This window comes from Carassius carassius, chromosome 41, assembly GCF_963082965.1.
Source record: "Carassius carassius chromosome 41, fCarCar2.1, whole genome shotgun sequence".
In the NCBI taxonomy this organism is placed as follows: Eukaryota; Metazoa; Chordata; class Actinopteri; order Cypriniformes; family Cyprinidae; genus Carassius; species Carassius carassius.
The window spans coordinates 5,578,481-5,592,789 of NC_081795.1; the positions used below are offsets into that span (position 1 = coordinate 5,578,481).

General features: G+C 37.5%; 1 protein-coding gene and 1 pseudogene across 1 annotated transcript in view; one reads left to right on the forward strand and one right to left on the reverse strand.

Moving 5' to 3' along the window:
* LOC132123491 (collagen alpha-4(IV) chain-like) overlaps positions 1–2,439 on the forward strand; it is a 31,675-nt gene extending 29,236 nt beyond the window's left edge. Inside the window, exons 46-47 of the mRNA XM_059534123.1 lie at positions 626–912; positions 1,659–2,439. Coding sequence (XP_059390106.1) covers positions 626–912; positions 1,659–1,910 — 539 coding nt within the window. The 3' untranslated portion in view covers positions 1,911–2,439. The remainder of the gene's footprint in view (positions 1–625; positions 913–1,658) is intronic.
* A 2,449-nt stretch (positions 2,440–4,888) lies between these two features.
* Positions 4,889–13,199, reverse strand: LOC132123492 (rhomboid-related protein 4-like; annotated as a pseudogene).
* Between the last annotated feature and the right edge of the window lie 1,110 nt (positions 13,200–14,309).

A 14,309-nucleotide genomic window follows, 5' to 3' on the forward strand; every position in this document is an offset into this window, starting at 1 on the left:
TTTAAACCTTTTTTATGTCAGGTCCATACAAAAAAATAGTTTTGTCCATGAATTTGTTTGTATGAGTTTGAATTTTCCAGTCTGAATTTTTTTCCCAGTCCGCCCCTCCTGTAAATTAATGGCAAAGACATGGTTTCATTTAATACACATAGGCCTACTGAAGCTCGCAGTGTTTTCAACCTCTGCCATCTCAATATTGGAGTACACGAGCACATAAACATAATTTCTAGAACTGCTCTGTGTCACTTAATGTGCATTTTACTTATTTTGAGAAAACTATCATCATATACAAAGAGACAGCAGTTTAAAAAAAACACCAATGTTTCAGGAGTTTATTACACAGAATACGTCACATGCTTATTAGATAAATGTATTTAAGTTGATGTATATGCTTTTATTTATTATTCTTTAATTTTCACAAATTTAGAAAAGTAATCAAAAAGTACTCAAAAGTAATTAGTTACATTACTTTAATAAAGTAATTGAAAAAGTTACACTACTATTACATTTTAAACAGGGTAACTTGTAATCTGTAACCTATTACATTTCCATAGGAACCTTCCCAACACTGATTATAATAACCCTGATAACAATGTACAAACATATTTTTGTGTGTTTTCACCAGGCCAGGCAGGTTCCTGTTTACGTATGTTCAGCACACTACCATTCTCCTGCTGTAATATGAATGGATGTGACTACGCCAGCCGCAATGACAAATCTTATTGGCTGTCTACAAACACCTCAATTCCCTCGAATTCCACCCTGAGGGGGATGGAAATTCAACCACACATCAGCAGGTGTGTGGTGTGTGAGGTGTCATCGCCAGCCATTACTTTACACAGTCAAGACGGGACTACACCAGAGTGTCCATCCAATTGGAGAACACTCTGGGTCGGATATTCATTTCTTATGGTAAGGGAAGAGAAGTACGACTCTGTTCAGAATTTTTTGGCATTTAGATACATTCCCACTGCCTTAAATACCTAATTTTGGTGAAGTATTTTTCTTTATAATAATACATTTAAATAAAGAAAATATTTTGTGTTAAAATATATATTTAAAGAGACATTTGGTTAAACATGAACCATTCAAGATTTATTATGCTAGCATAGCTAGTTGTTATGTTAGCAGCATGCTGATATCATTTTCAGTCAGAATAAACTATAAGTATTAGTATATGTACAGTATGTAAGAAAATTAATACTTTCATTAAGCAAAGATGCATTCAATTTATCAAGTGACAGTAAAAACATGAATCATTTTACAGAAGTTTTCTACTTAATCCTGGAAAAGAAAAGAAAAGAAAAAAAAACACAGTTTCCACAAGAAATATTAGGCTCTTTTCAACATTGATCTTTTTTTTTTTTTTATGAAAATAATGTTTAGTAATGTTAAGAATTGTTTGTAGACAAATCAGCATTTTAGAATGATTTCTGAAGGATCATGTGTCACTGAAGACTGGAGTAATGATGCTGAAATTCAGCTTTGTATCACAGAAATAAATTACATATTATAATATTTTAAAATAGAAAACAGTTATTTTATATTGTAAAAATATTTCACAGTATTGCAGTTTTTACTGTTACGTTTTGATGGTACTGTGTTTCTCTTTACATTTTTAACAAATCGCATGATGCAACTTTATTTCTCTGTTCCAGCATACAGGATCAGGGGATGAGGGAGGTGGACCATCTCTGGCATCAACAGGAAGCTGTTTGCAGGAATTCCACAGTCAGCCGTTTGTTGAGTGCCAAGGTCCACTTGGCACGTGCCAATATTCCCCCACCTTCTACAGTTTCTGGCTGACTAGAGTGAACATGGAGCCCTTTAATTCTGTTCCTTACAGTAGTGTGCTCACCGAACAGAACCAGCTTGATAGCATCAGCACATGCAGCGTCTGCGTAACTTAAAACAGACTCTTGTGTTTTCTAAAAAAAAAAAGCTGCACTGAGAATGCACATCCATAGGTCACTGGAGTCGAAGTGATTGAGATGCTTTTGGTCACTTATTTTGGAGATGATAAAAAGGACATGTCAATTTGTGACCATTTTTGTTAAACTGCAAGCTGTGAACTTTTTACTTCACCGGATTTGTTCCCACATGGCTCAGTCTAACATTACTTTCTTTATGTCTTCCCATTTTTATTACATGTTGGTTCTAGCAAAAACCAAGACCGTTTGCATAAAAACACCAATGTACACCAATGTTCATTTTCTCTTTAGTTCCTTGTATAAGCAAGTATTATTTTTGTGCACATCAAAACATTATCAACACTATATTGTAATGCTAGTTTAGCTCTATGGTGCCATTTTATAGCAAAACAAAGCATGAATACTGAACCTTGAGAACAAAACTCACATTATCCATTGAAATCAAATAGAACCGTCTGCTAGCTGCAGATAACTAAATTGCTATTGCTGTCAGTGTACAGTAAATGCAGCTTTTAGGTAGTTGCAGTTTTTAGATATCAACAAATTGATGAATTTCTGCACTTAAATTGATAATTTTGAGAGATTTTGCCATGCAGATTTTCCTCCTGGTTCAGAGAATCAGCTGCTTGGTTTGAAAGTGGATTCTGTGTGTGCTGTGCTTTAAATATTGCTACACTATTAACAATAGACAATTGATATTTTGCCTGCATGTGATAATCCCTTTACTGTTTAACTAACTCTTTTAACTGAATTAAGGAACTAAAGGAAACCAAGACAACCTTTTTTAGCAGTTGGTTTGTAAAATAAGGAAGATTTAGTCATTTGAGAGATATATCTCAAGCAATGTTATCAGTATGTCCATTAAGAAAATTAACAGTGGTTTTACTATAAATAAAACCAAAGATTCATGGTTATTTTAGTTACAAATTAGCCATGATTTTGCTACACGAACCATAGTTTAACTATGGTATTTGTAGTTAAACTGTGGTCATACAAATGAAAAAAAAAAACATGGTTACCACACTTCTACTATAATCAAACCAGTTACTTTTTTAAAGTACTGTTTAACAAAGTTATCCTCAAAAATAGTTCTTCTTACTTCTGGTGTTCTGAAAGGTCTGTTGCCAGTCCCATTCTTCATTATTGGACACTGTTTAGTTTATATATATGTCTAAACTAACACAAACTATTAAATGTAACTAACACCTTCAGTATTTTACAGTCCACATAAGGGGTCCTAAGCAGTTTTTGTTCTGAACATGATATATTCTTCTGTATGTACATAAGATTGCACTGTTGACAGAACAGCTTTATATTTTTACGAAATGTCAATAGTATTTATTTAGCTAGAGATATTTTATTTTGGTTCTATTTTGGATGGAAATGACAAATTTAAGTCTAAGTTTAAGTCTAATTTTGTGGTTAGAAATGAAATTCACTGTTTGGGGACGTTTTAATGTCTTGATTACTGTACTGTTATGCCTGAGCATGGATGCACACATAAGGATAACAAAGATTGTTAAAACTCTTTCCCAATAAGTTTGATCTTGTTCAGTGTCACGTGCATTTTTACATTTTAACAATCAGGTTCAACATACTGTGTATTAAATGTCTAATAAATTGTGATATTTGTATAACGCGCAATAATACCTTGGTAAAAAGAATATAAACTCACCCAAATGAGACACCTAAAAAAATCTGCATTGAGTTTCACATCACTACATCATTTATTGTTTTTATTTTTATTTTTTTTATACACTATTCTTGAGTTTTAGGAGCACTTTATATGAAGTACACTCACTAGTGGTACAGTGGTGGACGTTCATACATATCATTATTTCTAGGGTTTGAACCTTCAGTTTTTTGGCAAGAATACACTGGCAACTGAATGTCCCTTCAGCACTTTCCATTAAATCGGTAACACTTTATAATAAGGTTCTTTAGTTAACATGAACTAAGCACTAACACCGCATCTATTAATATCAGTTATGTTAATTTCAACATTTACAAATACATTATTAAAATCAAAAGTTTTGCTTGTTAACATTAACAATGGACAATTGTATTTTCATTAACAAAGATTAATAAATGTTGTAATAAAAGTATTGTTCATTGTTTGTTCATGTTAGTTAATACATAAATGGAACCTTATGTAAAGTGTTACCATTAAATCTTCTATAAACCACTTCTGTGCCTTTGATATAGTTAGTCATTTAAGTATAGGTTAAAACATGATAAATATTTTGTAACATTGTATGTATCTTTACTGTCAGTTTTCATTAATTTAAAGCATTTTTTCCAAGTAATCTTGTTATTTTAAGTGAATAGAAGTGTACTGTGTATTTACTATGAAAATTGATTATGCATCTAAATTCAGGGAGTCTCTCTTACACAGTCATTTAAATAATACATGTAAACTGAATTTAATTCTATATTTGTAATTACAATCATATTTAATGTTTACTAAATATTTTATGTAGCATTTTTGCCAAGTAATTTTGCCATTTTTGCCAAGTAATTTTGTTATTTTATGTGAATAGAAGTGTACTGTGTATTTACAATGAAAATGGATTATTATGCATCTAAATTCAGGGTGTCTCTCTTACACAGTGATTTGAATAATACATGTAAACTGAATTTAATTATATATTTGTAATTACAATCATATTTAATGTTTACTAAATATTTTATGTGATGGAACAAATGGAAAACCAGCAAGTACGCACCATAATAAGAATGATTTATTTACAACAATATACTTAAGAAACAAAGCACCGGTTACACACTGCATAAAGGCACATCCACAACCATTGTTCATGGATATTCAATTTATAAATGTTAAACGTTTGATGTTAATGCAAAGAGAAGCATTTACAGCAAAAACAAATGTGCATACAAACATGTGCAATAAGAAACACAGCCAACAGTCTTTGAAACCTCCCATTGATGACATCAACAGAATCTTCTCCGCTAGCTTGAAATGGCTGTTTAGTGCTCTCTTTGATGTGAACAATCTAGTAGTATTATCATTGTGTTACGTTCTTCAATTGTTCAGCTGTCTAAATCTCTGAAGTCGTCGCCAGCGGATCTCTTCAGGAGTTGGGTTAGACTGGGTATATGTCCCATGAGTAGGGATACCTACAAAACAAAAATAATAATGTTACACATTGTAAAATCTAGTACTGTAAAAAAAAAAAAAGAATTAAAAGGATCAGTTCTCCTGGACTCGTGTGGATTACTTTTGGATTATTGTGATGTTTCTATCAGCTGTTTGGAGTCTTATTCTGACGGCACCCATTCACTGCAGAGGATCCATTGATGAGCAAGTGATGTAATGCCCCATTTCTCCAAATTTGTTCCCATGAAGAATCAAACTCATCTAAATCTTTGATAGGCCTGAGGGAGAGTACATTTTCAGCAAATCTTCATTTGGGTGAACTATTTCTTTAATCAGACTGTTTCTGCAGCCTCAGTTTCAGTAAGAACATGTGGGAATGAATTAGTTGTGTTGGCATGTGGTCAGCAACTTCTAACTCAAAGAATGTTCATATTTTATGTCTAAATATCTATTACTGTTTTGCTCCATGTATGTAAAAATAAAACAAAAATAAAATAATTCTCTTTACAAAATTGTTTATGACAAAACTCTAGTTTTTTTTTTAAGAAACTGGCCATTTTGACCACCTAACCTCTGTCGTTCAGGCTGGCTCTGACAGCTGCTGCATACTGTTCCTCTTCTGACAGTCCTGCTGTATAGGGATGCTGGGATGGTGCAGAGGGCATTGCTGTGTCATATGGCTCCCTGTAGTGGGTGCCATACTGCCTGTGAATAAATGACTGCTGTTCATAATGGGGGTTCGGAGGATACGGCATGCCATATCCACTGTATCCTGTGAACACAGACATACACATTATAGATCCTGAGGATGTAGACGGACTGATGCTACAATGGTCTAGTTAACAATCCCTAAATCACTCAATCTTTATTGGTTCCCAGAGCTATCTCTAGGACAGTAGTGATTTTAAATCAGGTTGCAGTCTTTATAACTAAATGAATATTTTCATGTAAAACAAAAAGAGCAAAACCGTTTACCTGATGAGTTGAAGTATGTTTGTTGCCTTCCATAATGTCCATTAGATGCCAAAAAGCCTGAAATGACATAGTCAAGGCTGTTTATGTGGCTGGATGCATTAATTCCTGAATTAAAAGTTTATGTTTTTGAAAGTCTCTTATGCTTCTATTTTAATTTATAAATGTATTCCTTTGATACAAAGCTGAATTTTCAGCATCATTACTCCGGGCTTCTGTGTCACATGATACTTCAGAAATAATTTTAATATGCTGATTTTCTGCTCTAGAAATATTTTTTTATTCTATCAGTGTTGAAAACAGTTCATGTGTTTGTGGAAACCGTGACTCTGAAAGTTCAAAAGAACAACATTTATTTGAAATATAAATCTTTTGTAGCATTATAAATATCGTTACTGTCACTTTCGATCAATTTAATGCATCCATGCTGAATAAAAGCATTAATTTACTTAAACTACTGAACTGAACTTATTGAATGGCACTGTATAAGCATATTAACATAGTGCAGTTACAAAGAGGTCAAACACACTTGTAAAATAAATAGTGGTCAACTGATATATCGGCCGATATTTGGCATTTTAAAAAATCATATCTGCTTTATATCGGCTATCGGCCCCCTGCTTTCCAAGATATCGGCATCGGCTATCAAAAAACACATATCAGTCGACCACTAAAAATAAACACTGAAAATGTTGTGTTTACCTGCACAGGTTTTCATGAGTCTCTTTAGTGGTCCATTAGTATAGAGCAGACCGACTAGAATCCCAGCCAGGTGTCCGACAAATGACGTCCTGCAAGAGATGTGTGAACGTCTGTTAATACAAACTGTGAATCAGGTCTTAGGCCTACTACAAATTAAAAAAAAAATAATAATACAATTACTCTAGCATCTTTGAAATGTGTTTCATGCCTACCCAGGGTTCATGATATGGATGAGGACCAACTCTACCCAGCAGGCGTAGCGATTAGCAATGAGTAGCCCCATGATGTATGTGGCCCCTCCTGGATGATAATGATTATTCACCACCTTCAGCCCAAACAGAACACCTGAAACGGATCAATGAATCAACAGCTTCAATGATTATTTCTTAGTAGACATATGTATCAGTCTGCTCCATTTTTTATTCTTTCCACCAACTTTTATAATGTTACAATAGATTTCTATTTTAATTAAATGCTGTTTTTTCATCAAAGAATTAACAACTTGATAATAAAAAAAAAGTTTTGTATAATAAATCTGCAGAATTAGAATAATTTCTGAGGAATCATGAGACACTCAAGACTGAACTAATGACTAAAGACTGGACTAATGATGCTTTGCATCACAGGAATAAATTACATTTAAAAATATATTATAATAGAAAACAATCATTTTAAAGAATATGCAATCCATCCTGATCCATTACACCCGAGAATCCCACGGCACACTGTAAACTATATGATGAGTCTTCTGTCATGTGTGTCAGTCCTGTCTCCAGGAGCAGGTACACCAATCCGGTGAGCAGAGAGAAGACAGACAGCAGATACGCAAACCAGGCGCCTCCCAGTTTCCTTTCAAGCTGAATCCCCTTCCAAAAGGAGAGAGGCCATGTTGAAGTATAAGTGCATGTCGTCAACATGGTGAAACGGTGACAGCAACAGACGACTCCAGTCTCTGTACCAGTACGCCTCTCGAACACTCAAACACGTCTGCAAAACAGAAACAGACAATCCACAAAACCCTTTAAGAACTTTCTACAACTTGCCTTTACTTTAACATGTGCAACTTCCTTCTTTTTCAATGTATTTTTTTCCTTTAAATTTGCCAGTTTATCAGTTGGCATATTTTCTCCATTGACTCGCTACTAGCAAATGTGACCCATTTTTAGTGTTGAAGTCTGTTATAATAACATGTACCTGTAGGAGGGGTTTGGCAGGAAACATGAACAAATAGACGTTCAGACCCAGCGCTGCAAGAGTGACAGGTGGGATGTTGTCGATTCCCAGCTGGAAAACCTGACAGGCCAGTAGGAGCAGACCAAGATTGGATCCCCTTTGTCTATTACGCATCTAAAAAACACAGTAGGCTAGAGTATTAGCATCTAAAATACACAATTACCATAATCTTCAAACACACACAGTTTACACAGGTTTTATCAAAAGTATTACAAAAGTTTGTTTACATTTCTTGACAGACTGCTTGTCGCTCAAAAATAGAGGATTTAGTTAAGAATCATTCCAATTGCAATGCATTCACATCTGTCTACAGAGCATGTACAATTATTACATATGATTGACATCTGGCTAGCCAAATGCTGGTGATATTGGTGTCAGGGTTTGGCAAGGGAGGACCCAGATGCAGAATTAACAGGGGAAACAGTTTATTAACAAGTGTGGAACACAGATGATGCACTAAGACAGTCCACAATAGGGCAGGGCTCACGACAGGAGAACAGGCGGATCAGAAGGAGATGGCTCCAGACTCTGTGGCAAAAGGAGACCTTGTAGCAACTCAAGTAGGAAGGGCCTGACCCGGTTGAAGGAACCCCTTGTAGCGCCCCAATGTCTGTCAGGTCAGAAGAACCAGCGACCAGGGAGGATTCAGGAAGCAGGGCAGGAACCAACACAGACACAAAAGACAAAACAGGGGAGACAAGAATATGACAGATAAAAGTAAACTTGCAAACCAATGCCGAGGGAGAAAAGAAAACTAAAAAGGAAAAACAAAAGAGTAATACTAGAAATAACTGGAATTAACTGAAAATAAAAGGATAACAATTGGAAAAAGCTAGGAATAATTAACTAGAACTACAAACCAAAATAAAGAAAACAGCAACCTTGCTGAAAACTAGAAAGAAAAAGGTGGGAAAAACCCCAAAAGGTTAAAGAACAAAAACACTAAACTACAAAGACTAGAACTAGACTACACATGGGAACAAATGAAAACTAAAAAAAATAAGAGGGAACCAAATAAGATGCAAAATACTGATTAAAGAGTTCTAACAAGACTAAATATCCAAGCTAGAGACTGTACACAAGGCACACACAAAAAACGAACCAGCAAGGACCAGAGGGAAATGAGCACAATATAAAGGGAGCAGATCACACAAGGATCAGGTGAACAATTAGACAAACAAAGGACTAAACAAGGGGGCGTGGTGATTAGAAACAAGGAGGCAGGACAAGGGGAGCACACGGCCAACATAAACAAAGACACAACCATGTGCTCAGGCACAAAATGAACAGAGACACATTAAACAAAGATAGGACAGACAAGACTGTCAGGGCAGGATCCTGACAGTACCCCCCCTCCAAAGGACGCCTCCTGGCGTCCATCCTGGGTGGAGTCAAATGGGCCACAGGGTTGGTAGGGAGCCAAAATGGTACTGACTTGGGTGGTGGGTGGGAAGGGACCAATGGATGTCCAGGCCTGTAAGGAAACACAGGGGGTGGGACGGGAGAGGCGGAAAATGTTCCAGGGGAATGGTTTAAGGCTGACCAGGGTGGTGCCATCTTAGGGAAACTTTGCAGACCAGGACAGACAGAGGGTGGGGGCATAGTTAGTGGCACCTCTACCAGCACATTTCACAGGTGAAGGTCTCCTACTGGACTGGGTATTACGGCCAAACTCCAGGGTATTCTTGGTAGGCAAGACATGACTAACAAGGGAATCGGAGGTGGCATCAACGAGAGGTTTAGGGCTCTCTTGGACAGAACATGGACAGTTTTTGAAGGTACAGCATGAGAGATAAAGTCCTCTTCTGTGGGCTTTACATGACTGACCAGACTTTCAGGGTTGGCCTCCAAGGATGCGACAAGAACTTCTTCTGTAGTAGGGGGAGAGTCTGGAGTGGGCTCTGGGGATATAACAGGGATGCTCTTAGGGGCCACTGGACCAAGTTCAAATACTGACACTGGACAGCCCTTGGGATTTGTTGAAATGCCCTGCTGGGCTGCAGGAATAGGCTCAGGAACCGACTATTGACTCCTGCTGGGGGATGACGAACTGCCCTCTGGGGCTATGAAGATTGACCCTTGAACTGGCTCTTGACAGCCCTCTGGGGCTGCTAAACTACTCTCCAGAGCTGGAACTGGCACAAAGACGGTCTCAGGAACACATCCTGTGGCTTCTAAACGGTCCTCTGGGGCCATAGCAACAGGCTCTGGGATGGATTCTTGAGTACCCTTGGGGGCTGCAGGAACAGACTCATTAACCGATTCTTGGGTTACTGATGCTGACGCTTGACTGGCCTCTGGGGCTGCAGGGACTGGGTCTTCAGGAACAAACTCCTGGACTGGTACTGAAGCGGATTCTGAAGCAGACTTTGGAATGAACTGGGATGAAGACTCTAGACTCTGGTGAGGGGCTTGTGAAGATTCTGGAGGCTCCAGGGCGGAAGCATATTCAGTGCCTGAGGGGGCTGACGTCTTGAGAATGCCCTCCAAGGATATGACCGAAATAGTGGGCCGTTTAGGAGTGGTCTCCATCTCAGGCCTGACATGAGTGTTGGTGACAGAGCGAGGGGGCTGCTCAGGAGTGACATCGGTTACTATAACAGGAAAAACATGCTGCTCAGAACCTGCCTCCATGGCCATAACTGAAGCATCAGGCAACTTGGGATCCAGGGTAAGTATATGAGGGGTCTCTGAACAAAGGGTTCTAGCCATCCTTGTGCGGGACCTCCTACCCTTACGTCCCCCAGGACCGGAATTTGTCATCTTGCCCACTTCTTGAGTGACTTGGACTGACATAAACACAGAATTATCAAGACTCGGCATGACTGGCTTTGACTTAACTGGGACAGACTTGACAGACACCGGAACAGAGGTTGACTGGGAAACTTCTCTTAAAGCTACCTTGACGACTTCAGAAGGCTTTATTGACTCAGAAGCAGGAGCTGGCACTGAGCTACTCTCAGAGGCTGGAGCCAGCACAGAGGAGTCCATGGCAGCTGCAGCAACTTGGGCTGCCCTCTTCCTGCGGTCCCTTCGTTTCTCAGTGGGAGTCAGATGATGATCGTGGACTTGACTCGAAGAGGAAAGGAGGGCAGGTTGATGGTCACTGCTGATATCCTCTGGAGGATTAAGGATTTGCCAGTCCTTGCGGTGATGCACATAATTAGAGAAGTCCCAGAAATTCAGAATACGCAGCTGCTCCATCTCCCATCGAGGTAAGGGGTCATCCAGAGTAAGGTTGAAGGCCTCCTTCAGGGTTGCATCATCATATTCAAGGCCCCTAGCCATAGTCCAAAAGAATTGGGCATAGGACCGTGGTTCCTGGCCCTGCTGACGAAGCGATGCCAGTGCCTGTTGCAGCGCCAATCTCCCTTCCGCAGTGGCAGGTGGAACAATTTTAATACTCATTCTGCTGGGTCCTAGAATGGCTGGTTCGTTCTGTAAGGGTTTGGCAAGGGAGGACCCAGATGCAGAATTAACAGGGGAAACAGTTTATTAACAAGTGTGGAACACAGATGATGCACTAAGACAGTCCACAATAGGGCAGGGCTCACGACAGGAGAACAGGCGGATCAGAAGGAGATGGCTCCAGACTCTGTGGCAAAAGGAGACCTTGTAGCAACTCAAGTAGGAAGGGCCTGACCCGGTTGAAGGAACCCCTTGTAGCGCCCCAATGTCTGTCAGGTCAGAAGAACCAGCGACCAGGGAGGATTCAGGAAGCAGGGCAGGAACCAACACAGACACAAAGACAAAACATGGGAGACAAGAATTTGACAGATAAAAGTAAACTTGCAAACCAATGCCTAGGGAGAAAAGAAAACTAAAAAGGAAAAACAAAAAGTAATACTAGAAATAACTGGAATTAACTGAAAACAAAAGGATAACAATTGGAAAAAGCTAGAAATAATTAACTAGAACTACAAACCAAAATAAAGAAAACAGCAACCTTGCTGAAAACTAGAAAGAAAAAGGTGGGAAAAACCCCAAAAGGTTAAAGAACAAAAACACTAAACTACAAAGACTAGAACTAGACTACACATGGGAACAAATGAAAACTAAAAAATAAGAGGGAACCAAATAAGATGCAAAATACTGATTAAAGAGTTCTAACAAGACTAAATATCCAAGCTAGAGACTGTACACAAGGCACACACAAAAACGAACCAGCAAGGACCAGAGGGAAATGAGCACAATATAAAGGGAGCAGATCACACAAGGATCAGGTGAACAATTAGACAAACAAAGGACTAAACAAGGGGGCGTGGTGATTAGAAACAAGGAGGCAGGACAAGGGGAGCACACGGCCAACATAAACAAAGACACAACCATGTGCTCAGGCACAAAATGAACAGAGACACATTAAACAAAGATAGGACAGACAAGACTGTCAGGGCAGGATCCTGACAATTGGTGGAGGGGCATTTCTATTCATGAGAGCGTCTGATAGGACTAAAAATGTAGTACAGGATGAGTCATTAATATTTGATCATGAAAATGTTTACATTTTAAGTGTATTTATTCAATTTGTCAAAAAATATTTTGGCAAATAGTTAGCACCAAAGCTAACATATAGTCTAACGTTTTTATGGCAATTAAATGCAGTTGTGTACAACATGTAAATTCAACATTGTCGGAATTGGGTCTTACATCATAACAAGAATTATTTTGTTTCATTTGGCAATAAAACTATCAAGCATGAACGATAAGTAGTGCACACAATAGCCTTTAAGAAAAAAAATATCAAAACGAGAAATCTATCTCTTTCTTTATAAAAAAACAAATAATAATAATATATCCATACTAAACTGTCAATTTAAGAGAATATTCTGGGTAAAATCATTCATGCACTGTCAAACTCAATTGCACACATTGCTTGTAGTTTTCAAATAAGCCTGAAGGGACTTGATTAGCTGGATCAGGTGTGTTTAATTAGGGTTGAAAAGGTAAACTCTGCAGGGCTGTGGCCCTCCGGGAACTCAGTTTGACGCCCCACCATTTAAGGCTCTTTATTTTTAAGTGTAATGTACTAATCTATAAAAGCTAAATTACTGTGTGGGTTTTTATCACTTACCATAATATCTGAATAGCAGCTTCTGTTTGGAATCCTTGACGTTCCATGGATGTTGTAGTAGTGTGAGTAAAGGGAAAGTTCCCGAGTCCTATCAACAGGACACCCCAGATTTCACTTTCGTTTCTGGTTTCGCGTTTAGTTTCGTCAGGTGGTTAACACGGAAGTGATGCAACGCGGGCTTCTGGTCGCGTGACCTCATCGCTGCTGACGTTTGTAGTTTATTCGAGAAGTGAACCGTATGACCTTTCCGTAAATTGACTAATGCATAAGAGATAGGTCCCATGTTATGTTGTGGAACCTATTATATATTTTTGATAAACTATTATTTATCGTAAAAATAACCTAGAATGTAGCGTATGGCTATTTTAACACAACATTTATTTTAACAGCAAATGCCTATTCCAAAGCTATGTGAGGAAAAGGAAAACAATCAAGTTAATGTTTTAGCTTAGGTTATACATAAAACAATAAACACTATATTTCAACCTATTCATAGAGATTGACTATTGCATTTCAGTTTCTGTAATGTTATTACAGCCGTAATTAAGCAGTAATGAATACAACACGTTTTACAAGTTAAAGTCGATTACAAAAAATAACTGAATGAACAAAAATACGTTTTCAACCTTGTATTTTGCCTGCAGGTGGCAGTATTGCTCAATGAATGCAACAGATTTTCATTGCGTTCTTAAAACAGAAAACTACAATTTGCAGGTTTATATCTTCAGCTAGATAAATGTCCTTACAGTGCCATTTGAATTACTTTGTAAGTGAGCATTTGGCTATATGGCAGTTCAGTATGAACTGAATTACAAATGCTAGCTACAATTTTCCTTTAAAGCCTACTTTTTTTACTAAATTAATTTAAATGAATTTTCAAAGATGTAATGTTATTGTCAGAGATATTATAGGGAATAAAACACACTTACATACTTAAGTTTGGATACAACCTTAAAGGTTCTTAATAGGATCAAAGAAGAATCATATTTAGGAAATGCCTATTTACAGTTTTATATATATATATATATATATATATTTATATATAGGCTATATATGAATTTCCTATGTACATTTTGTTTATTTAATATCTATCTATCCGATTTTCATTTTATCAATTAGATCAGTTTTTTTTTATTATTAAATTAGGTAGAAATAAATCTTTAAGGTAACAGTTGCATGTTACCACATTTTTCAGTGTAGGATTCGTTTCAAATGATTATTGATGTTAATCAATATCAATATATTATAAATAGGCTACCATTGGACAGTTCTGTGATCCAGA